The 26,618-nt window shown below is 43.3% G+C and overlaps 1 protein-coding gene across 1 annotated transcript in view; it reads left to right on the forward strand.

Moving 5' to 3' along the window:
- Positions 1–26,618, forward strand: part of BFSP2 (beaded filament structural protein 2) — a 62,862-nt gene that overhangs the window by 25,959 nt on the left and 10,285 nt on the right. The window contains exons 2-4 of the mRNA XM_030933941.1: positions 11,599–11,681; positions 12,741–12,897; positions 14,949–15,110. Of these exons, the coding sequence (XP_030789801.1) occupies positions 11,599–11,681; positions 12,741–12,897; positions 14,949–15,110 (402 nt within the window). The remainder of the gene's footprint in view (positions 1–11,598; positions 11,682–12,740; positions 12,898–14,948; positions 15,111–26,618) is intronic.

Consider the following 26,618-nt stretch of genomic DNA (forward strand, 5'->3'; position numbering starts at 1 on the left):
GCAATGGGCAGGAGCATTTGTCATGCTGGAGAAGGACTCTCTAGTGAAGCTTTTTCAGGTATTTTTCTGCTAATGTTTTAGCTAACTTTCTCAAAACACTCTTCTAATAAGCGGATGTTGTCATTCTTTGCCTTCCAGAAAGTCCACAAGCAAAATGCCTTAAGCATCATAAACTGTTGCCATGACCTTTGCTCTTGCCCCATTTCCCTCTGCTGTGACCACTTGCTAGCCATTGCTTTGATTGTGCTTTGTCTTCAGGATTGTACTGGTAAAGCCATGTTTCACCTCCTGTTAACAACTCCTTGAAGAAATGCTTCAGGATCTTGGTCTCACATTTTTAAAATTTCCATTGAAAATTCTGCTCTTGTCTGCAGCTGATCTGGGCAAAACAGTTTTGGCACCCATTGAGGGGAAAGTTTGCTTAACTTTAATTTTTCAGTCAGAATTGTGTAAGCTGAACCAATGGAGATGTCTATGGTGTCAGCTATTCTTTCTGCAATCAATTAGGGCATGTACAAGATGAATTTTTTCCTTGCAAATTGTCTGCTGCTGTGGCCTTCATCTTCAACATCATTTTATTCCTTCTTAAACAAATTATCTATTTGTAAACTGCTGATTTCTTTAGGGCATTGTCCCCATAAACTTTTCTTAAAGCGCCAATGATTTCATTATTTTTCCACCCAAGCTTCACCATAAATTTTATGTTTTCTCTTGCTTTAATTTTTTCAGAATTCATGTTGCTATGATAGGGGCTCTTTTCAAACTGATGTCTTATACTTCTTAGTGCCTCTTATATCTGATGCTGTTCAGATACAAGAACTTAGTATGAGTTTATTTTGGTGCAAAAAAAATTTGAAATTTAGGCTGGGCACGGTGGCTCATGCCTGTAATCCCAGCACTTTTAGAGGCTGAGGCAGGTGGATCACTTGAGGCCATCTCTACTAAAAATATAAAAAATTAGCTGGGCGCAGTGTCGTGTGCCTGTAGTCCCAGCTACTGGGAGACTGAAGCATGAGAATACCTTGAACCCAGAAGGTGGAGGTGGCAGTGAGCCGAGATCTCTTCACTGCACTCCAGCCAGAGTGACAGAGTGACAGAGAAAGACTGTCTCAAAATAAAATATATATATATATATATATATATGCATTGTTTTTTCATAATGCACATTTTTCCATGAATTTGTTGAAAGTTCCTTGTCTGTATGACAGGTTATGACTTTTCCTGTGGATAGGTATAGGTTGCTTCCAATTTTTGTATCACCAACAGGAGAGAGCATAAACTCTCTCGAGTAAGGAACTGCTACAGCATAATACATAGCAAGTGCTTAAAAAGTGTTTGGGTTTGACTTGTTTGGCTTACTATGTACCTGGTACTGTGAAGACAAAGCAGCTCAATTTTATAAGAAAAGGAACTGAGGGCTGGGCACGGTGGCTCACACCTGTAATCCCAGCACTTTAGGAGGCCAAGGTGGCAGATCACCTGAGGTTGGAAGTTCGAGACCAGCCTGACCAACATGGAGAAACCCCATCTCTACTAAAAATACAAAATTAGCCGGGTGTGGTGGCACATGCCTGTAATCCCAGCTACTCAGGAGGCTGAGGCAGGAAAATCACTTGAACCCAGGAGGTGGAGGTTGTGGTGAGCCGAGACCACACCATTGCACTCCAGCCTGGACAACAAGAGCAAAACTCAGTCTCAAAAAAAATAAAAAATAAAAATGAACAAACGAAAGAAGGAAGGAAGGAAGGAAGGAAGGAAGGAAGGAAGGAAGGAAGGAAGGAAGGAAGGAAGGAAAGAAGGAAGGAAGAAGGAAGACAGAGAGAGAGAAAGAAAGGAAGGAAAGAAAAAAAGAAAGAAAGAGAGAGAGAGAGAAAGAAAGAAAGAGAAAGAAAGAAAGAAAGAAAGAAAGAAAGAAAGAAAGAAAGAAAGAAAGAAAGAAAGAAAGAAAGAAAGAAAGAAAGAAAGAAAAGAAAAAAGAAGGAAGGAAGGAAGACAGAGAGAAAGGAAGGAAGGAAAGAAAGAGAGAAAAGAAAGAAAGAAGGAAGGAAGGAAAGAAGGAAGGAAAGAAAAGAAAGAAAAGGAAGCAAAGAAAGAGAACTGAACTATTTAACATTAGAACCATGATTCAAACATGGGGGTAATGCATGATGGCTGAGCATGGGTTTTACAGGCCTGCCCTGGAGAGGGAGCACCATGAAGAAAATCAAATAGCTGGCATTATTCTGCAGGCCTGAGAATGCTCAGTGGGGAAGTAAAACAATGATTTGGCCACCCGCCCATAGCTTCTGACAGCCAGGGGCACCTACATCGTAATTCTTCGCAGAAAGGATCTGTAATTCACAGAGGCGTCAGTGGGGTAGCTGAGTAATTAAACTGATTCTTTGTCTTCCCTTTTGACCTTCGAAAATAAAACATCTCAGATTATAAGAGAGAAAGTGTGAGTATGAGGAGGAAACTTGTCTATAGTTGATACAAGAAATAGAGCTTTATTATTTAAAGTGATCAAAACAGCCAGTAAAGGGAAAGGGAGGTGGAGGATGAGTAAGTTAAATATTCATTTGTCAGCTAGAAGTCAGTAAACGATGTCTGTGGCTGATAACTTGAGCAATCAAGAAACATGGGGGCAGGCTCTGGATGAAAGAAACAGTGAGGCCAGGCGTGGTAGCTGATGCCTGTAATCCCAGCACTTTGGGAGGCCGAGGCAGGTGAATCACCTGAGGTCGGGAGTTCAAGACCAGCCTGGCCAACATGGTGAAACCCTATCTCTACTAAAAATTAAAAATTACAAAAATTAGCCAAGTGTGGTGGTGCATGCCTTTAATCCTAGCTACTCAAGAGGCTGAGGCAGGAGAATCTCTGGATCCTGGGAGGCGGAGGTTGCAGTGAGCCGAGATCACACACTGCACTCCAGCCTGGGTGACAGAGGGGGACTCCATCTCAAAAAAAAAACAAAAAAAAAAAAACAAAAAAAAAGAAAAAAGGTGAAAGTGCTGAAAGCAGGGTGTGGGGAGAGGAAAGTGTGGGGCCAGGAAATGTTGGTCTCTAGAAGGTCTTCAGTGCTGTTTAACTTTTTAAATCAGGTGATAATTAAATTATCACTTGAATAATTTTAAAATTAAAATACAAGAAATATGAAATAGAGCAAGGACGACTGGAATATTTACAGATATTCCAAGCGATATGTGCATAATAGCCCCCGAGATGGGGCGGAAGTGGGCAGGTAGAGATTGTAAAATTTAGCCATGATATTTCAGTTGCTGAAGTGGAGGGATGGGGGTCATTATTCTAGACTCTTTCTACCTTTATATATAGTTGTACGTAGTTGAAATTTCCCACAGTAAAAAGGATGTTTTTTAAAACAAACACAGTCTGTGAGGTCAGACTGGTGTGAGTTAAGTTCTAGCTGAGCCACTTAGCAATGTTGGCAATTTACTTAAACTCTCTGGGCCTGAGTTTCCTCATCACATAATGGAAATAACTGCTGTTCACTCACTTTGTGTGACCACTGACATCAGAGAGATAAAATGAGATTAGGCCTCTGAAGGGCTGACTGTGGCATAAAGTGTAGTAAGTGCTTTAAAAAATATTTTGGTTTGGTCTGTTTTGTTGCTGCTATGTGGGGGTTTTATAAAGAAGGCTTTGCCTCTAAAATGTGAATTCTGCTTCTCAGCATCTTACATTTGTTCTGTACCTCTAATACTTTCTGCCTTATGTGTTTGCTGTTGTTTTGTGTTAGACTTCTCTCCTCAGCTAGCTTACTTAGTCTATTCTGTTAACAAACATTTATTGAGCACCTATGTGCCAGGCACTGAACTGGGAGCTAAGGAAGCAGAGATGAGAGACTATCGCTGATCCAAGGCCACACAAATCAGTGATGAAGAAAGGCAGGAAGAAATCAGAATCACATGCAGCATGACACCTGCAGAGACTGACATACCACAGTGGGTACGGGGAGTACTAAGGATGCCTAGCACAGCTTGAGCCAGGTTTTGAAGGATGGATAGAAGTTCACCGGACAAAGGAAAGTATGAGGCAGTCTGCCGTGACATGCAGAGGTAGCAGCAGGAGTCAAGGTCTGGAAGCTGGAAAGGCCTGAGTCTGTTCAGAAAAATAACTCGGTTCATGGTTGGGGAGTGAGGGAAAAATAAAACTAGACTGAAGAGCAAGGTCCAAATTGTGCCCCAGGCTACAGACTTCACAGGACAAGGGGACTTGGCAGGGTTCATTCCCGAGCACACCTTCAAATAAAACGTGAGTTCCAATCTGCATCTGAGTAAGTTCATTCCAGTAGAAAGGGAGAGGGTGGGAGGTTAGAAAGCAGAGAGAGAGAGAGAGAAAGAGAGCACGCGAGCAATATCACAGAGGGTGTATAAGTTCATTTTCATACTGCTATGAGGAAATATCTGAGACTGGGTAATTCATAAAGAAAAGAGGTTTAATGAACTCACAGTTCCCCATGGCTGGGGAGGCCTCACAATCATGGCAGAAGGTGAAGGAGGAGCAAAGGCACGTCTTACATGTGGCAGGCAAGAGACCATGTGCAGGGGAGCTTCCCTTTATAGAGCCATCAGCTCTCGTGAGACTATCTTACTATCATGAAAATAGCATGAGAAAACCTACCCCCATGATTCAATTACCTCCCACCAGGTCCCTCCCACAACACGTGGGGATTATGGGAGCTACAATTCAAGATGAGATTTGGGTGGGGACACAGCCAAACCGTATCAGCAGGAGATGCTGGCTGTCTAAATAGAGCCCCTCAGAATCACTGTATCTAGAAGTGCCTGGGGCTCAAAATTCGATTTTGTTGGGGCATCTGGAGAAAATTAAGCCCTAAAGGGCTGTCTCACAACAAACTCATCTGACATAAACACCCAGGACTGTGTTATAAATGGTAGGGGCTAAACCCAATATATGGTAGGAGTTAAACCTCTTTAGTGACCAGCACGCGTGCCTACTATCCAAAGCAAGCCCTCGTATTTCTGAGGTTGCTGGAGGTGGAAGTCTAGGTGGGTCCAGAACCAGAACTTGGAGGGACAGAGAGGCTTCCAGGGAAAGAGTAGCCTAAATAACTTTGTCCTCAGCATGACAGAGGGCAACTTCTAGTGGCCAAGGTGATCCTGTTTGCCCAATAATGGCAAATAAACCCCGGCCACCAGTTCTAGCTTCTCACTGCATGCTCATCTGGCCCCTCTACAATGACATTCCTTTACACATTCCAGCCAGAGCAGAGTCTGATGAAGTCAGGGTTCATTTGCAGTACAGGCTCAGAAGTGTATTGTGGTTTCCAGAGTGAAATTCAACCTTAGCCCTCAGATGTCTCTCATTCTCCTTGGACACCCAATGGCTGTGACTGTGCTTGGGGGTGAACTGTCTCAAGAGATGGCTGGACTTCTCCATTACTTGTTGACATTTCCCCCTAAGTTCACTTTCAGATGCAATTTTTTTTTTTTTTTTTTTGATGGAGTTTTGCTCTTGTTGCACAAGCTACAGTGCAATGGCGCCATCTCGGCTCACTGCAACCTCCTCCTCCCCTGCGGTGGGGAAAGGAGGCGGTGGGTTCAAGCAATTCTCCTGCCTCAGCCTCCTGAGTAGCTGGGATTACAGACATGCACCACCATGCCGGGCTAATTCTTGTATTTTTAGTAGAGACAGGGTTTTACCATGTTGGCCAGGATGGTCTCAAACTCCTGACCTCAGGTGATCCATCTGTCAGGGCCTCCCAAAGTGCTGGGATTACACTTTGTAATCTCCGTGAGCCACGGGCGTGAGCCACTGCACCCGGGCTCAGATGCAGTCTTAACTCACTGTGCTTGGGGTTCTTAGGTTTTGTCCCTGGGTAACAACTATCAGGTTAAACCAGAAAAGAGATGATTAGGACTTGAAAAAAGCTGGATAATGGAGTGGGAATGGATTTGGGCACATCTACATGGGGAATTGATGGGTTTTGACTTGGGAAATGCGGAAGAGAGAGATGTTTAAGGTGATTCTCAGGTTGGAACTGGATAAGAACCTGGCTGTTCCCTGAGAGTAGGTACTGGCTCTTCCCTGCTTGGGTTCTCCATAAAGAGGCAGCACTACTGCTGGGCTCATTAATTCAACTAATACCTGCTGTGCCAGACACTGTGCTAGGGATGGAACAGCAAACAGGACAAAAAGGCAATGCCTGACCTCAAGGAGGTTCTATTTTAGCAGAAAATACAGAGAAAATAATTTTAAAATCATTAATGTTGATAATACAAGCTGTGGTAAGTGTTTTTAAAAAACTAACAAGCAGAAAGGGGCAGAGTAAACGGAAGCACTGCTTGCAGTAAGGTGACCAGAACAAGGGAGCTATTCATGCAAAGAGGAGGGGAGGAGTGGGCCAGGCAGAGGAGTTGGCAAGTGCTAAGGCAGGGCCTTGAAGGCCACTTCAGAAGACTGGGTTTTTCTCTAAGTATAAGAGACAATTCTAAAGGGTTTTGTTTTGTTTTGTGTGTTCTTTTTGTTCTGAGACAGGCTTTCGCTTTCACTCTCTCAGGCTGCAGCCTCGACCTGCTGGCCTCAAGAGATCCTCCCACATCAGTCTCCCAAGTAGCTGGAACTGTGGGTGCACATCACAACACCTGCATAAATTCTGTTTTTTGTTGTTGATGTTGTTTTTGTTTTGTTTTGTTTTTTTGAGAGATAGGATTTTGCTATGTTGCCCAGGCTGGTCTCAAGCTCCTAGGCTCAAGCAATCCACCCACCTTGTCCTCCCAAAGTGCTGGGATTACAGGCATGAACCACCACACCTAGCCCCTCTGAAGAGTTTTAATTTAGTTTAATCAGAGTGACATGATATGATTTTAAGAGTTTAAAAAGCCCACTCTGAAAGCAGGATGTAGAATGCATTGGAGGAGAGATCAGGGAGTTGGAAGGATATTACAATGGGATAGGACAGCATGATGGTGACTTGCACTGGGGTGATGTCAAGAGAGGTAGAGAGAAGTAAACGGATTTGAGATATATTGTGGGGGTAGAATTGACTAGACTCAGGATAAATGAGATGTGGGAGACAACAGAAAGTGAGAGATCAAGATGACCCCTTGGTTTCCGGGTAGACATTGGGGTTGTTTACTGAGATGAAGAGGATCAAGGGGCAGTGGGAAAAGGGAAAATCAGAGGGGAAATTATCTAGATTTTCTTTTTTTTTTTTTTTTCTTGATGGATTTTTGCTCTTGTGACCCAGGCTGGAGTGCAGTGGCATGATCTCAGCTCACAGCTACCTCCGCCTCCTGGGTTCAAGCAATTATCCTGCCTCAGCCTGCCAAGTAGCTGGAATTACAGGTGCATGCCACCACGCCTGGCTAATTTTTTTGTTTTTTAGTAGAGATAGGGGTTTCACCATGTTGGCTAGGCTGGTCTTGAACAACTGACCTCAGGTGATCTACCCAGCTCAACCTCCCAAAGTGCTGGGATTCCAGGTGTGAGCCACTGTTTCCGGCCGAAATTATCTAGATTTTCATTTGGAGACATATTAAGTTTGAGATGTCTGAGAAATAGCCAAGCGAAGACCTCAAAGAGAGGGTGAGTATGCAAGTCTGGAGCTGAGCAGAAAGTTCTGAGATAGACATTTAAATGTGAAATCGTTAGCACATACAATGCCATTTAAATCTATGTGGACAGATCAGACCACTTAGTGATTAAAAAAAAAGAAGCACCAAGACCCAATCCTGAAAAACTTTAACATTTAGAGGTCAGATAAGGAAGAAAAAGCTGGTGAAGCAAAGAATAATGAGAAAGAATGGTCAATGAAGTAGGAGGAAGCCCAAAGAGAGTGGTGTCACGGAGGCTGAGTCAGGAAAGCACATCTGTGACAAATGCAAGCAGCAGGTCGAGATGAGTGCAGAGAAGCATCTGCCGGGCTTGGTAATGCAGCGGCCTTTGCCTTGTTATTAGGAGCAGCATCACTGGGGTGCTAGGGACTGAGAATTATTTCTCATTCCTTTATTGCTAGAAGCAAGTTATGCTGAACATCCATCCTAAACTTGAAAGTCAAAGAAATGTGGGAAGGGTTTCCAAGGGAATCTTGCATCTTGCCACTGCACCAGCTGAGTTTAATTTCCCAGGAGCCCAGTCTTACCCACCTCCTCCCCATGCCTGCAGCTCTGGCTGCCAGGATGCCAATATCTTTAACTCCAAACAAACCATTAATTGTACCCTTGGACCCAAATGACAACCTTTTTAAAAACGCTGCTTGTCTTTGCCTTTTCTTTAACACGATGATGGTCAAATCTCTCATCCACCACCACCAGCTCATTTATTTTAATAACTACATCCACAATGAAAACAGGAGTAGTACTATAGAAAGGGATAAAGTCCTCACCATCATAGTACAAATGACTAGGACTTTTCAAATGACTATGGACAGGAAAAACAAAAGAAAAAAAATATATATATATATATATCTCAAGCCACTAGATGGAAGTCTTCATTCAGCTGCCTGTGCATATTCAGAAAAGTAAAGCGGGATCAGTGCCAGACTGCACAAACCCATCAAATTCATTCGACATTCATTGAACAACTGCTTTGTACAAAGACAAGTAACAATGATGATAATGGCTACAATTCATGCAATACTTACTCTGTGCCAGGCAGTCTGCTGAGTGACACATACATTGAATCTCACACACCTTGGTTCATTTCATTCTCCCAGGGGGAGGGGAGTATTATTATCTTCATTTTGTGGGGGCGGAAACCAAATCTTAGAGTTACTTACTCTAAGCAATTGGCCCATGCTAGTGAATGGAGGAGCCATGTTCCAGAATAAGAAAACACTATCATTGTCTACAAAGTGTTTATACGAAATGTGGTAAGAGAGGGATAATGTGCCACAGGGGTGGGCTGTGACTCTGATGCAGGAACCAGCCAAGGAGGGAGGAAGAGAATCAGCAAAGGCCCCACCATGCTCTCTACGGCTCAGGATGAAACGGAGGGGTCACCCCGATTGTTTTCCCTCACTCTCCCCACAACTACTGCACCACCAAGAACCAACTGTTCTATCCCCCAAATGCATCTTAAACCAGTCCACCTTTCTCCTTCTATCCTATGATTACTTCATTCATCAAGGCCACCATCATTAATAAGATGGGCTCCCTGGACCACTGCAAGAGCCTCCCGACTGGTCCTTTGGCATCTTCTCCTGCCTCCTCCAATCCTCCCTTCCCACAGTAGTCAGAGGTTCCGCTTAGTACACAGATCACCTCTGTACCCTGCTTAAACCTTGTCAAAGGCTTCTCAGTAAATCTCAACTCCTTTCCATTTTGTCCAAGGCCTTCCCTCTATGATCTGGTCTTGTCTACCTTTTTAACCTCATCTCCTATAATAGCTGCTGGTTTCTCAACAAACAGGACAGAGCCTGGCATAAACAGTAATTATATGCTGAAGAAATTAAGGCAAGAATCAATGAGTAAATAAACAGAAAAGCTCCATGGGGAAGCCATGTTTGAAATGAGCATTATACCGGAGCAGGCTTTCTCAGACAGTGAGGGCTGGGAGGGGGGAGGTAGTGAAACAAGTTGTTCTCAATGGAGGCAGCAGGTGCAAAGGCACAGAGGGATTCCAGGTGCAGCAGGGAGGCAGCCTGAGCAGGCCTGGGGGCAGGGCCACGTGAAACCAAGGTTCATCAAGGTTGAGTATGCATCATAAGCCTCTGGAAAGTTTGCTGAGACACAAATTGTTGGGACCCACCTCCAGAGATTCTGATAGGTCCATCTGAAACAGGGGCTGAAATGTGCATTTCTCACAAGTTCCCAGGTGATGCTGCTGCCGCTGGTCCAAGGCCCACACTGAGAACCACTGGTGCAAAGTACAGTTGGTCCTTCACATCCATGGGTTCCACATCTATGAATTCAACCAACTGTGGATCAAAATGTTTTTTAAAAAATAGATGACTGCATTTATACTGAACATGTGGGCTTTTTTCTTGTCATTATTTTCTAAATAACACAGTAAATAACAACTATGTACATAGCATTTCCATTGTATTGGGTATCACAAGTAATCGTGAGATGATTTAAAGTATATGGAAGGATATGTGTGTAGGTTATATGCAAATACTACATCATTTTATATAAGGGACTTGAGCATCCATGGGGGACTGGAACCAAGCCCCCACAGATACCAAAGGACAACTGTACATATATATGGGTTTTCTATAAGCTGTAATTTTGGAGGGTGGGAATTATTACCTTAAAAGAAGGATATAAATCACTATTTTAAGTCATTACTAGTCCTTTGATACTTAAATGTGAATGAGTTGCAAATTCTTTATCAACCAGAAGGAGAACTCCAGGCACCAGAGGTGAGAGACCGGAGTGATTAAGAACTAGGAAAGGGAGAGAGCCTAGTTTGCCTGCTCCCCAGTGTGCCCCAGGGCCAGGCTGGAACAGAAAAGATTAGCTTTGCTAGTGGGAAATTCAATGAAAATGGCAGGGTGTGGTGGCTCACACCTGTCACCCCAGCACTTTGGGAGGCCGAGGTGGGTGGGTCATTTGAGGTCAGGAGTTCGAGACCAGACTGGCCAACATGGTGAAACCCTGTCTCTATTAAAAATACAAAAATTAGCCGGGCGCAGTGGCACATGCCTGTAATCCCAGCTACTCAGGAGGCTGAGGCACAAGAATTGCTTGAACCTGGGAGGCGGAGCTTGCAGTGAGCAGATATTGCACCACTGCACTCTAGCCTGGGCAACAAAGCGAGAAGACACTGTCTCAAAAAAAAAAAAAAAAAAAAAAAAAGGAAGAAAGAAAAAAGAAATTCAATGAAATGAAACAAAATAAGACAGTCACACTGGAGCAAAGGGAGAGCACAGTTACTTTCTTCCCATAGCTGGCACTTGGCTCCACCCCACGGGCTTCCCCTATCAGAGCCTTCAGCTCAGCATGTATATATACATAAAGGAGTTTCTCAGCTTGAAGGCAGGACATCCCCCAATCCCTACCTGTGGGAGACGCTGAGAGGCTTAGGGATTCAAGTTTGAAAAACCACTCCTCAAGGCTCCATGAAACCCCTAAACTAAACGCACAATGTTTATGTTGATGTGTACATTTTGGGGGAGACGAAACTCTAGAGCCACGCTGCCCAATACAGTAGCCATGGGTGGCCACCGTTCTGGACAGTGCAGACACAGAGCATTTCCACCATCACAGGAAGCTCTCTCAGCACTCATCTAGAGCTTTCACCAGCCTTCCAAAGGTATCCATGACCAGAAATTTTAAGAGCTGCTAGGCAAAGCCAGTGAAACTTCATTTCAGGAGCCAGACTCTGCCCTGGAGATATGAAAGCTCGTCTCTGTGACAGAGGCTGTGAACAAGTCTGCCTTCAAATAGTCTTTTTGTGCCAAAAACCCCACTCTGAAAACTCTTAGAACATATCCAGATTTTATACCTTATTATTTATATCCCACCACCTTGACCACTGTCCCAAAGAGAGGGACACCTTAATTCCACAAATATTTGCTGTAAGAAAGGTTCTCTGAGGTCCCCCAGAGCCTCTGTGCCTAAGACAAGTCATGGTGGTGAGTGATCTTGATGCTGTCAGTGACCTTGTCTCCTTTGGTGTCTGTGATCGCTCTAGGTAGGTGAGGCAGTCTTGGAAAATGCCCGGCTCATGCTGCAGACAGAAACTATCCAGGCGGGAGCAGATGACTTTAAAGAGAGGTAATGCCTTACAGCAGAGGGGACAGTCCCTCCACATCCCTAGACTCCTGGACAGTGTGGATAATGCTGTTCTGGAGCCTGCATCATCCACCTTCTACCACAGGGGAGGCTGGGAGGATAACAGCGACATGATTATCCGGCTCACACCCCTCCTTGTAGACACAAACTAGGCCCCAAGGGCTCAAAGATTGTGCCCACTGTCAGTTGGTTTAGAGCAGGGTTCTCAAACTCTGGAATGCTCAGAATCACCCAGGGGCCATATAGAAAACAGATTGCTGCGCCCCACCCTGTTGAGTTTCTGATTTAATGGGTCTGGAGAGGGGCCCCAAATTTATATTCCTAGCAAGTTCCCAGGGATGCTGACCCTGCTGGTCCTGGGACCCAAATACCTTGAGAACTACTAGTTTAGAGTAATGATTCTTAATCCTGGCTGCATATCAGAATTACCCGGGCACGTAAAAACGTCAGTGCAGTGCACAAGCTCTAGACTAATCAAATCAGAGTCCCCAAGCGTGGGGTCCAGGCTTCAGCAGTTTTAGAGCTCACCAGATGACTTAATGTGCATCCAGGCTTGAGAACCATGCTCCGCTACACCTCCCACTCAGTCCCTGAAGGCATCTGGATTGGCACCCACCGTCCTGTAGATGGACACTTTTAACATGGGTGCTTTGGGTCCCCACCTGGTGCTTAGCAGGTTGTCGATAATGTTTGTTAAAGGATCCTTGGTTGAAAAGGAGGACCATCAGGATAGCGATGAAGATGCTGGATCCCCTAACCTGGATCTGAACTCCTGAGTTTTCCCTGGAGCTCTGTGCTTCAACACTCCCATGAGGCTGGTAGTCTATGAAGCCAGGTTATCAGAAGTTGGCTGCAATTGCCTTCATTTTAATAAATCAATGTATGACAATTGCACTAACAGTGCCCTCAAATCTATTGAAACAGTGACTTGTACCATTCATTGTCTAACCATCACATAATTGGCCTGTTGGTAACATTTATAATCCGATTCTTTTCCTTTCGGGATACCCAGTTATGCTGATTAAGTTCCTTTACCTGCAGATATGAAAATGAGCTGCCATTTCGAAAGGCGGCAGAAGAGGAAATTAACTCTCTGTATAAAGTTATTGATGAAGCTAATTTGACTAAAATGGACCTGGAGAGTCAAATAGAAAGTCTGAAAGAAGAACTTGGCTCTCTATCAAGAAACTATGAAGAGGTAGGAGGGGGCTGGGGTTGCTGGGTTGGCCACAAGACCAGAAGTGCACATCTGTCTGCCTGTGCTTCAGAACAAGACCACAGTAGCTCATCTCTGACTCTCCACATTGCGTGCCCAGGACTGCAGGAAACATGCCTGTAAAATACTTTCAGATCCTTCTAGTGCGTCAGATTACCCCAGCAGTCTCAAACTCAAATAGCTTCAGGAACCAGTGTGGTGCAGAAACAGGGGAAGGCAGCTGGTCTTGGCACTAGCAAATGAAGGAACTTGGGTTAAATTAGAGGGAGCAACTCCTCCTCAATACATTCTACGTCAGGTTCTTTTTTTTTTTTTTTTTTTAAACACTGTATTATACAAACAAAATAACTCTGAAGTTAGATCCAAGCTGTGGTTGACATCTACTCATTAACAAAATTGGGTCAGATCATTGAGTGACAGAACTGAAGAGGACCTCCAACAATTATGGGGTCTAGTTCTCTGCAAGACTTCAGTGATTCCAAACCACCTCACACATATTATTGTCTGATCCGAGATTTAGGCTGCGTCAAGGTGGAAGAGTCAAAATCCACTTAACAACGCTCACATTGGGAAGTTCTTTCTTGAGTCCAACTTAAGCTAACCAGCAACTGCAAGCCCATTTCTTCTTGTTCTTAGCTCAGTGATTTAAGGCTACTCTCTAACAGTAACCCTTTAGAGATGCCAAAGTTATCTTTTAAGTCTCTTTCTACCTTGTCTGACTTTATGCCTAAATTTGCTTTGCTGTTGTTGCTTACTTTGTTTTTGTTTGTTTATTTATTTTTATTTCTGCTTTGGGCCTGGGCTTGGGGAGACCAACCTAAGAAATGCATCCTTGGTGCTAGGCATGGTGGCTCAAGCCTGTAATCCCAGCACTTTGAGAGGCCAAGGCAGGCGGATCACTTGAGCCCAGGAGTTCAAGACCAGCCTGGGCAACATGGTGAAAACCTGTATCCACTAAAAACACAAAAATTAGCCAAGCGTGGTGGTGTGTGCCGTGCCTGTAGTCTCAGCTACTCAGGAGGCTGAGGTAGGAGGATTGTTTGAGCCCAAGAGGTGGAGGCTGCAATGAGCTGAGATCATGTCACTGCACTCCAACCTGGGTGACAGAGTGAGACCCTGTCAAAAGAAAGAGAGAGAGAGAGAGAAGAAAGAAAGAGAGAGAGAGAGAGAGAAAGAAAGAGAAGAAAGAGAAAAAGAGGGAGGGAGGGAGAGAGGGAGAGAGAAAGAAAAAGAAAGAAAAGAAGGAAGGAAGGAAGGAAGGAAGGAAGGAAGGAAGGAAGGAAGGAAGGAAGGAAGGAAAGAAAGAAAGAAAGAAAGAAAGAAAGAAAGAAAGAAAGAAAGAAAGAAAGAAAGAAAGAAAGAAAGAAAGAAAAGAAAGAAAGAGAAAGAAAAGAGAGAAAAGAAAGAAAGAAAAGACAGCAAGAAAGCAAGAAAGCAAGAAAGCAAGAAAGAAAGAAAGAAAGAGAAAAGAAAAGGGAGGGAGAGAAAGAAAGAAAGAAAAGAAAAGAAAGAAAGAAAGAAAGAAAGAAAGAAAGAAAGAAAGAAAGAAAGAAGAAAGAAAGAAAAGAAAAGAAAGAAAAGAAAGAAAGAAAGAAGAAAGAAAGAAAGAAAGAAAGAAAGAAAGAAAGAAAGAAAGAAAGAAAAAGAAAGAAAGAAAAAGGAAGGAAGGAAGGAAGGAAGGAAGGAAGGAAGAAGGAAAGAAAGAAAGAAAGAAAGAAAGAAAGAAAGAAAGAAAGAAAGAAAGAAAGAAAGAAAGAAAGAAAGAAAGAAAGAAAGAAAGAAAGAAAGAAAGAAAGAAAGAAAGAAAGAAAGAAAGAAAGAAAGAGAGAGAGAGAGAAATGCATCCTTGGGAAAAGAGAAATTACACTTATGCTGGGAAGAAGGTCAGGGACTTTCCTAGTCTCTGTGAAGCCTGTGTCTGGCAGTTGTGGAATGACAAGAGAATTGCCCACAGCGCTGGTTTTCGCTGGCTAGAGTTCTATGCCATTTATCTCCCCCTGTAACTCACCTAAGATGTATCTTGTCGTTTTCAGGATGTGAAGGTGCTGCACAAACAGTTGGCAGGGTGTGAGCTGGAACACATGGATGTTCCCATTGGCACTGGTCTGGACGACATCCTTGAGATGATCAGAATTCAGTGGGAGAGAGATATTGAAAAGAATCGGGTGGAGGCAGGAGCCCTGCTCCAAGCTAAGGTGAGACGCAAGACCAGCATCCTTCGCTCTGCCCTGCGCAGAAGGAGGCCACGCTGAGCTGAAAACTGGTCAATGTGCAGAAGAAGAAATAACAATGGTTTAGTAACAAGTTCAACCTCATTAGAAACAGGAGAAACGAAAATTAAAATAATAGCTTTTTGTTTACCTATCTAAAAGTAGAAAATGTTTAAAATGGTAATAATGCTGGCAAGCATGGGAGAAGTAGTTTCTCTACTGTATTACTGAAGAGCACAAACTAGCGCACTGCCTTTGAATAAGAAATGTAGTAATATGTACCAGGAGGAGTGTTAAAATGCCCCTAGCTGAAAACTGAATAATCTGAATACAATCCCAAAAGAATAACTGAGGCCGGGCGCGGTGGCTCATGCCTGTAATCCTAGCACTTTGGGAGGCCGAGGCAGGTGGATCACAAGGTCAGGAGATCGAGACCATCCTGGCTAACATGGTGAAACCCCGTCTCTACTAAAAATATAAAAAATTAGCCGGGCGTGGTGGCGGGCGCCTGTAGTCCCAGCTACTCGGGAGGCTGAGGCAGGAGAATGGCGTGAACCTGGGAGGTGGAGCTTGCAGTGAGCAAGATTGGGCCACTGCACTCCAGCCTGGGTGACAGAGCGAGACTCTGTCTCAAAAAAAAAAAAAAAAAGGAATAATTGAAAAAACAAATCATCTATGTCCAGATATACTCATTAAAGCATTATGAGTGAAAAAACATACACATGTACTAGTAAAAGAAAGTGTAAGCTACAACCTACCTGTGTGCCGTAAAATATCAGACAGTTATTAGAATTAATGCTTATGAAGCATTTATAAAATAGGAACATGCTCATAATATAAGGTAAAATGAGGAGAAAATGAGAGTACAGAATGGTATATGCCAGAAGCCAAAAAATATTTTCTGTGAAGGACCAGACAGTAAATATTTCGGGCTTCATGGTCTCTGTTGCAACTCCTCAGCTCTGCCACTGCAGTGTGAAAGCAGCTGTACCCAATAGGTAGCAAATGAGCATAACTATGTTCCAATAAAACTTTATTTACAAAAATAAGAGGTGAGATGGATTTGGCCTGTGGGCTGCAGTTTGCCACTTCCTGGTATATACAGTAGGGTAAAGCATTCAAACAAAGAAACTAGGCATTGAGAAAAAAATTTTAGAAAGAAAAGACTAAAATGGGATTAGCAGTAGCTGCCTCTGAGTGATGGATCAGTCTGACACTTTGAGATGTTTTCTTTTTTGTTTTTGAGTATTTCTCAAGTTTTTGCTAAATAGTATACATTATATTCATGGAAGAAAAACAACTTTTATTAAACCTCATAAATAATACAGAAATTAACCAGAAAATAGGATGCATACGGTTTGTTCTTCCCTTCTCCGTCTCCCACCTGTTTCTGACTTTGTAATCTTGAGACAGGATGAAAAGTGAAGAGGAAGGAAAATGTGAAAAAGTAGAGAAAATAAGGTAGATGTCTGAGTGAAGGCAAAGGCTATTTCTGAGCTCTTGGTTACCATTTAGTAGTTCTTGATCCTGGCTATGCAGCAGAATTATTTCAGAGCATTTTCAAAACTTGCCATCCCAGACCAATTAAATCAGAAGGAGGAGAGGGACTTTGTGATTTTTAAAGCCCTCTGAATGATTCTAATATGCAGCCAGATTTGAGAACCATAAGAATTATAAAAAACTATGAAAAGAAAAATAGGAGAGCCTTTTCTGTCCTTTCTCCCACCATACTCCCTCTATCCCCCAAGTATCAACAGGAACCTTTCCAGCAGGGTCTTCATCAATTCTGGAACCCCCAAATGTTCTCCAGCCTGGAAAACATCCTTTCACTCACCCATTTCTCCAACTCCTACCCCGTCTCAATAGCTTCCTTTCTTTCTAACCACCAATCCTTGAGCCAGGTCACTACAAACACTATTTAGGGCAAATAGTGCCTAGTTATTCAAAAAACGACTTCCCCTCACCCCACCCAACCTGATGAGAAGTGGAGCAACACAGAGGTACAGTGAAGCCATAGATTTGACTTTGGTCCATTGCCTTTTTTAACAGACTCATGACTGATAACAGACGATTAATGGTCCTAGAGACCATCTGATCCCATTCCCTAATTTTAGGGGTGAGGAAACTGCGACCAAGAGAGTGCAGGTGACTTCCCGAGATCACACAGCTGGTTGAGAGCTCCATAGTTCAGCTCTCCTGTTCTTGGTCCAGGGACCTTTTCTCTGCGTTGGGCTGCATCGTTTCTCCCCTGGCTCTGCTCCCAAAGCTAAACCTCAGAGACTTAGCAGTTTGCAAACTTTGCTTCTGTGCCAGTCCTCCTGGGATGTGCACCACACTGTGGTGACTGTTTCTTTGGGAAAGGACAGACCATTATAATTATCAGAAATAAATCCTTCATAGTTTGAAAAAGAAAAAAAAAAGGTCATTATTATCTCCTCCTCACCCCTTGGAGAATCATCACTAGCCCAACAGTAACTCAAACATTAATTCCGAACAGATTCATTAGTGTTTTTTTTAATAGAGTAATCTGAAAGCTACGTCTCAGAGAAAACAGACAGTATTTGTTTTAGCTTGGCCAATGCTGCCTGGGCCTCTTGTAGAGAGGCAGAGCTCAGAAAATATTTGTAGAATGAGTGAATTCCTCTGATCATCAGCAGAGATCTGAACTGACAGCCAGAATTCCTCCAATAAATAGTTTTGTCAGTTGCAGTTGTGCCCTCAGGGACTGACATTTGCCCATCCTAAGCATCTCTTGTTGGTTTCTTGGCGGCAAAGCATAAATGTGAAATGGCTTAACACACACAGCTTTCAAAAGCTTTTGTAAAGAAAATGCAGGCATGCATTTCATTAGACCAGAGAGGCTGAAAATTAATTAACATGATTAATTTATATCTTAGTTTAGGTTCCTTCAGAAGCAGATCCCGAAACAAATATTGGAGTTAAGGTAGTTTACTTGGAAGTTGGAGAGTTAAAAACCAACAAAATACCAGTAGAGGAGAAGCAAAGAAGGGAACCAACAAAGAATGCATAATCAAACCAGTTACCACTGTGGGATGCTGACGTGTAAACCAAGAAGAATTGTGAGAAATGGTATAGAATACGGGAGAGGGGAAAGGCGAGGGAGCTGAGATGTTAATACCATCTCCCAACAGTCTTCTGCCATCTGCTATCAGAGTGGTCTTCCAAAGGCTTCAGAGAAACTCTCAGGGAAAAAAATGCAAAATCTGGCAGGGAGAACAGGAGAGCACTAAACTGTGAAAGCCTAAGGGATAAAGACGGTACCATCAGCATCTGCTAGAACTTATCTGCCAATTCTGTTTATTTTTTCAGTCATTAAAAGCTTAATAAAATAGAGACATAAAAAAACTTATTAAGGGGTTCTGGCTAAGGCCAGTGCAGTAATCATATTCTTTCCAGCCATGGTGTTATGAATGTCAGGAACCTCATGGTCCAGTTTTTGGAGCTTCTGAAGTTGTATGATGATTCAGTGATGACAGAATGAGATTGGTCCAGAGAATTTCTGGAGGGTCTCAAAGTCTGGCTCTTCTTTGTCTATTTGCTGTGGTTACCTAATGCAGGGTATTCAGGGATGCTTCAGGAACCTCAGACAGCATGCCATACCACACTCCAGACCTCCTAATTAGTCAAGTAAAATAAAACAACTTTTTTTGTTAGTTGGGCACTGTGCCTGTAGTCCTAGCTATTCTAGAGGCTGAGGCAGGAGGATTGCTTGAGGCCAGGAGTTCAAAGGAGAAGTACACTATGATCATGCCTATGAATAGCCACTGTACTTCAGCCTGGGCAATATGGTGAGACCCCATCTCTTTTTTAAAAAATCCTTTTTGTCCCCTATACTCTCACAAAATGCTTCTGACACCAAATACGTAGGTTTGTTCCACACCAAGCAGCTCTCCAAACACCAACTGGGTGTCCTATAATTCAATTCAATCCTGACACTACCTGCCTGGAGTTAGCATCAGATCCCACAGGGTAAGGGCTCAGTCCCATAAGATGGCCCTTACTTCAGATGACAAGTCTGGCCTTCCCATACTACTGATGAACTGCTATAAATTAGGGGTTCCCACGACCTCCTCTGCAGAGGGATAAGTAGATAGTTTGCTAGAACAGTGCCCAGAACTCAGGGAAACACTTTACATATTTTTGCCAGCTTATTATAAAGGATACAGTTCAGGAGCAGTCAAATGGAAGAGATGCTTAAGGCAATATATGTGAGAAGGGGCACAGAGCCCCCAACTCCAGTTTTTTGACTCTATTATAATAACACTTGGCTTAAAATGCAAGCATGTCATACAGCTATACAAAAATATTTTTTCTTTTATCCTTATTCTATAAACTTGTTTTCTATTTTTAAGAGGGTTTTTTTTAACCTTTTAAACTTTTTTTTGTTAAAAACTGAGACACATATATACACATTAGCGTAGACCTACACAGGGTCAGGATCGTCAATATCACTATCTTCCACCTCCACATCTTGTCTCGCTGAAAGGTCTTCAGGGGCAGTAACATGCATGGAGCTTTCAGCTCCTGTAACAACAACGCCTTCTTCTGGAATTCCTTCTGAAGGAGCTGCCTGAGGCTGTTTTACAGTTAACTACTTTAATTTTTTAATAAGTAGGAGTATACTAATGATAAAAAGTATAGATACAGTCAATACATAAACCAGTAAAATTTGCTATTATTGCCAAGTGTGATGCACTGCACATAATTGTATGTGCTAGACTTTTATATGACTGGCAGTGCAATAGGTTTGTTTACACTGCATCACCACAAGGTCTCACAAAGCTGCAGTCAAGGTACCCACCAGGGCTGTGTTCCCATCTTCAGAGTTTATTCGGGTTCTTGGCACAATTCAATCCCTTGCAGATGTCGGATTGAGGTCCTCAACTCCTAGAGGCCAGTCCTCCTCAGAGGCCATTTACAACATGGCTGTTTGCTCCTTCCGGGCCAAAAGAAAAGCATTACCATTTTAAGCCTTTAATCTGATTAAGACTGGCTCACTCAGACACTCCTTTTTTGATTAGCTCAAATTTAACTGATTTGGAACCATAATTACGTGTCAAAATCCCTTCATCCTTGTCATCTAACATAATTTAATCATTGGGCATAACACCAGAAAGCAGAGATCGTGGAGGCCATCTTAGAATTCTGCCTACCACACCAGGCCCCTGAGTGTTGAGCAGAGAACTAAAACTGTGCCTCTCCCCACACCCCCGCCATCTCACCTCCTCTGCCAGGCAAACAGCTCTGCCCTCAGTCCACCTCCTCTAGGGGAGCACAGGTCCCATCTTTCTTGTCCAATTTCTCAGCCGGGGCACTGAGACGTCTTTGTTCCCTCACCCTAAGCCTGGTCTGAAATCTGCCTCCTGCAATGCAAGCTCTGTTTTGCCTTCTTAGCCTTCTTCCTGAGATGCTCTTTCCATTCAATTTCTATTTGCCCAAAGCTGACTCCATACGCTCATTCCCAGAGGCCTCCTTTCTCCATCCCTTGCCTGCGGCCACTGGATGATGTATACCCTATCCAAAGGCTTAATCAATCACCAGCACAAGCTGGTGGTTGCCCGGATGTGAGAGAATTCAGTCTGTCTTAACAGTCCCCAGGGCCAGGAACAAATGGATTGCTCCCATGCTATCTTCTATGACAGTAGGTCTGCACTTGCCTCAGGTCAGTTTGAGGCATCTGCGGTCAGGAACTTTATCTGAGCTGTAACCATCATGCCTTCAACAGTCAGGATGATAGATTGTGCAAACTATTAAGAATGAAGAGAAGTGAATAGATTGAAATGAATTGTGAGGTTTCTGGTTGTTGCTAGTCTTAGGGCCAAAAGAAACATTCAAGATCGTCTAACGCAGAGCCATCTAACTGAAATAGCGCCATGATGGGCATATTCTATGATCCACACAGCAATCCAGTATGGTAGCTACTGGCCACAAGGGGTTATACAGGAGCAGTGGCTCATGCCTATATTCCCAGCACTTTGGGAGGTCAAGGTGGGCAGATCGCTTGAGCCTAGGAGTTCAAGATCAGCCTAAACAACATGACAAAACCCTGTCTTCACAAAAATACAAAAATTAGCCACGTGTGGTGACATGTGCCTGTAGTCCCATGGGAACTACTTGGGAAGCTGACATGGGAGGATCACCTGAGCCTAGGAGGTCGAGGTTACAGTGAGCTATGATTGCACCACTGTACTCCAGCCTATGTTGTAGACCTTCAATATTATTGAGCACGTTCTAGGTGTAAAAAGCTATGTTTGGTCTCCAAAAGGGGAAAAGGGGTGAGTAAGAAGTTGTTCCTGTAAACAAGGAACCCACAGTCCAGTGTGGATGTTGGCTGGTGTACCTGTGGGGGGCAAGAAATGGGTAGAAAGGCTACTCTTTTACAAGGCAGGATGAAATTTTCCACAAAAGCAGAGGCAGCCAAGCTTTTATGGAGCACCTACCAAGAGGTTCTAAGCACCTGACAAGTATGTTCTCATTTAATCTTCCCAACATGAGAGAGGTATTGTGATTTTAGCATTTTATAGAGGAGAAAACTGAAGCACAGAGAGGTTAGGTAATTTGCCCAAAATTACACACTTAGAAAGTGGCAACACCGGGATTCAAATTACACATCTGACTCCAGAATCCTCACTCTTAACTGCCAGTTTGAACTGGACAGACCACATGAATGGGGAGACCTTAATTTGGTTTTTAAAAAAGATTTTTTTGCAGAAACAGGGTTTCACTATGTTGCCCAGGCTGGTCTTGAACTACTGGCCTCAAGCGATCCTTCTGCTTTGGCCTCCCAAAGTGCTGGGATTGCAGATGTGAGCCACCATGCCCAGCTGATTTCTTTTTCAAGAATAAATAAGTGACATCTTGTGGAATGTGAGGTTGGAGAGGCCTTTGTCCTGAGGGGTTAAAAGTTATGCCAGACTTCTGTTGGGAGCTTTTCAAACCAAGGGTCTGTGCCCTCCTTGCAGGATTATTCTATGAAACAAGATAGGGAACCTCTGTATTCCCACGGGACCATTGTTGACCTTTCTCCATGAACAGCACGATGAGATTAGCATGATCTCATGAAATCTGAAAAGTGCTTAAGAGCTAAGGCAGGTAGCTGCATTCTGCAGTAGAACAATGCTCATATAAAGCAATTGATCACCAGTTGCAAAAACCAGAGTGCTCGAGTGACTTGCTCAAACCTGCACAGCAACTGCTCAGTGAAAGGCAGAAGACACACGAAGCAGACGGCTCATCTGGATCTGTGATCTGCTGAGAATGCACTTGCAATTTCAAAGACCAGGAAGTATCATCATTCTCTCTCCTCACTCTCTCTCCCCCTAAACACTCACCTTCCCCTCACATTGCAAGGTAGCATTTCTCTCAGTTCTGGGTCATTGCCAAGGGCGTTTTTAGGAACGGCCATCCTAATCAGCAAAGTGGGTCAGGCTTGGACTTGGAGATGGTTTCTTTTCATCTTTCCCAGTCCTCATTTCTATCTTCAAGAGACAGACCCTCAAATAGTTAATTATTACTTACTCAAAACACATTGCTTTTCTCTTCTTACATCTTTCATGTGCAAAAACATGCTAATTTAATTTGAAATTTTTGAAATTTGAAAATCTTTATTAGGTTTCAAAATGTGGACATGCTGTCCTGCCCCTAATTGCACTCCTACGCAGCTGGAGTGCAAACATGGGCAGCTCAGGTCCTGTGCAGTTTCAAAGCCTGGGGATCAACATATTTGAATTTCATCACACACCCTAACAACTACACTGGGCAACAAAACACAGCCCCACCTTCCTATCCTCAGGAGCTAGATGACACACCTACTGTTTGGTCTATGAGAAGAAATCTGGAGGCACAAGGTTGAAATGGAAACAGAAATAGAATTATAATAACCAGAAAGCATAAATCTAAAAAGCCATTGGATGAAAATGTGTAATACTTTTAGGTGAATTACTTTTAGTAGTGGTTACTCTAGGTGTGTTAAAGCAATTAAGTGGGAAGTATCTCTTGCGGTAAGATGATTTGAGAAGGAACACAGTGACATTAAAACTTGTAGTGATCAAATTACATTCTTTTGCTCTTTCAGTCTTAAACTAGAAGAAAGCCTTTGTTTGGTGCTGGAAGGTCTTTAACACCTCTGTTGTACTTATTTATCTCCCCTTTCCACAAAGAGAAAACAGGACTCAGGACTTAGCAGCTTGGCAGTCAATAGTAGCTGGAATTTAATAACAGTGGTTTGTTATAATTTTATTAATTTTTTAGTTATCCTCTATGCACTGCAAGGGATACTGTTTCACTGGTTTCTGTAGAGATCTAGAATTTTGCTTCCATGGACCAGGCATCACCTGGGAGTGCAGATTTCTGAGCCGTACTCAGGATCCCCTGCATCACAGCCCGCATTTTCACAAGATCCTCAGGTGATGCTGATGCTCATTTAAACTACAGTTTCCATTTTAAACTAACCTACATTTTACAGATAACTAACCTACCATTTCCATTTTAAACACATTTATTTGTAAAGAAACAGTGAATTGGCTTAAATAAAAATAGCATGAATGAGTATTAAGATAGTGTGAAAAACCATGTCGGTCGGTGGTCCAAGAACATTTGAGAAACACTTAAATACAGTATTTTTGCTAATGAAACTAAGACATAGTGTTTTAGCCAAGAGACCAGTAAGTATCACGGAAGCCATTCACTGGATTGAGAGGGGACAAATCATGTGAGGGACTGTGGCTATAGCCTTGGCCAGCAGCTTTACACCAGACCTGCCCACCAAGGCTTTGAAACTTGCCTCCATTCCTTCCCTGGCTCTTCCCCATGGAGTGATGGTAAATGTTTCACAGCTGCTTTCTGGGTGAAATATATGTGTATGTATATATGTGCCAATCAAATTCACAGTACTACTTACGGGTAATGTAACAATTTCCGTTGATTTTTTTATATATAATTTTAGAAGTAACACAAATTTTAAGACAAAATACTTTACTATTTCAATTACACCTATAACTTCAGCATGACTTGCTATTTCTTGGAAAATTCACCAACCTTTTTTTATAATTCTATCATCAATAGTATCACAAAATCAGACTACAAAAAATGCTTGATTACTAATTTCCGATTAAGCAAAAAGTCACTCACTTATTTGTTACCGGTGGCAAATCTGTAGGGCGTCTGCAGCAACCTCAATTCTTGCCTCCTCAGAAGAAAGAATTTGACTGAGGGACATGAAGCAGAAGAAGAGACTGAGGCAAGTTTCAGAACAGGTGTGAAAGTTTATTTAAAAACTCTAGAGCAGAGACTGGGCACGGTGGCTCACACCTGTAATCTCAGCACTTTGGGAAGCTGAAGCCGGAGGATTACCTGAGTTAAGGAGTTCGAGACCAGCCTGGCCAACATGGAGAAACCCCTTCTCTACTAAAAATACAAAAATCAGCCAGGTGCGGTGGCAGGCGCCTGTAATCTCAGCTACTCAGGAGGCTGAGGCAGGAGAATCGCTTAAACCTGGGAGGCGGAGGTTGCAGTGAGCTGAGATCAGCCATCCCACTCCAGCCTGTGGGACAAGAGCAAGACTTCATCTCAAAACAAAACAAAACAAAACAAAAAACTCTAGAGCAGAAACCAAAGGAAGGAAATAGACTTGGAAGAGGACCCAGCAGGCAACTTGAATGACAAATGTGCGGTTTGACCTTTTGACTTGGGGATTTATACGTTGGCATGCTTCTGGGATCTTGGGTCCCTTCTCCCCTGATTCCTCCCTTGGGGCGGGGTGTCCGCATGTGCGATGGCCTGCTAGCACTTTGGAGGGGAGCATGCGCAGTGTGTTTACTGGAGTTGTACACATGCTCATTTGAGGCATTCTTCTCTTACCAGCTGAATGCCCCTAGGACGGTCACATACCAGTTTAACTCTGCCATTTTGCCTCTTACTGTGCATGCTTGAGCTCACTTGCCCAGCTCCTGAGATCTTATCAGGAAGTTGCTGATCACCAGTTTCAGGTTTTTTTCTATCTTTAGGGAGACTGCTTTTCCCTGCCAGCTGTGACAAGTTACTATTTTGGAGAGACAGTTAACAACCACCTGACCATCACCTGCTGGTCGCCTGACATTCTTAGTTGGTTGCGAGGGTGCCTCTCCTGCCCTGTTCATGTCTGACTGGCTACCTATTAGCTACCTATGTTACAGTTACCAGTAATAATATAATTTTTTTCCCCCGAGACGGAGTCTCGCTCTGTCGCCCAGGCTGGAGTGCAGTGGCGCGATCTCGGCTCACCGCAACCTCCGCCTCCTGGGTTCACGCCATTCTCCTGCCTCAGCCTCCCGACCAGCTGGGACCACAGGTGCCCGCCACCACACCCGGCTAATTTTTTGTATTTTTAGTAGAGACGGGGTTTCACTGATGTTAGCCAGGATGGTCTCAATCTCCCAACCTCGTGATCCGCCTGCCTCAGCCTCCCAAAGTGCTAGGATTACAGGCGTGAGCCACCGCGCTCGGCCAGTAACAATATAATTTAATTTCTAATGATGGCTGTGTTTAGCAGTCAGCTTACAACATTCCTGGAAATTTAAAAATCAGCTCCTGTGGGCTGTTAGGAGCCAGTTCTAGCTCACTACTGCTCCCCGCCACCCTCTATAGCTACATTGTCTGACTCCATTTGCCTTCCAGGATGCCCCACCTCCTACCTCCCTCCCACCTACACAGCCCATGTGACCAGGACCCCAACCCCAAACAGGGGAGAAAAACTGGGGTACTGATGTTAAGAATTTGGAAGATAAGGAATATACTTCGGAATGATCCACCTGAGTTTGGGGGAAGATACCTCCAATTTTAGGGATCTTAAATTGGTAGATTGGTGGAGATGAGAGCATTAAATACTGGTTGAGAGCACATCTCTGGGTCTGCTGCTGGGCTTGAATCCTGTTTCTGTCTCTCATTGGCCATATAATCTTCAGCAAACAACTCAATCTCCCTGTGCCTCAGTTTCCTATGAGGATAATAATGACATCTGCTTCATAGGGTTGTAAAGATTAAATTAGATAATTGATTAAAACTTTTAACATGGTGCTTGGCACAGAGTAAGTGCCTAATACATATTCGTTATTATTAGTAGTATTTATTACTATTTAACTGTTACTAAATATTTAACTCTTCATAGTAGCATTTAACTATTACCATTTTGTTATTTAACTATTAAATAATAAAAGTTGTTTGTTGGCTACTATTACTTTTTACATTTGGAAAATATATACAGCCAGTGTTTTCATGCTTTTAAAGTTCTAAAGGCTTCAGCATGCTTAATCTGCTGGAAGCCTCATAGTGACCACAGGACAGAGTCGTTATATGATTATGAGTACAATTCTCCATTCATTGTGGTCTGTGTTCCATGGGCAGAAACTGAGACTCTGAGAGGCTGAATGATGGCCTAGGGCCACAAGCTGTTGGCTAACCAGTCAGAGCTGGGTCCAAGGCTTCTGTTCTCCTTCA

The sequence above is a fragment of the Rhinopithecus roxellana genome, chromosome 1, assembly GCF_007565055.1.
Source record: "Rhinopithecus roxellana isolate Shanxi Qingling chromosome 1, ASM756505v1, whole genome shotgun sequence".
NCBI lineage: Eukaryota > Metazoa > Chordata > Mammalia > Primates > Cercopithecidae > Rhinopithecus > Rhinopithecus roxellana.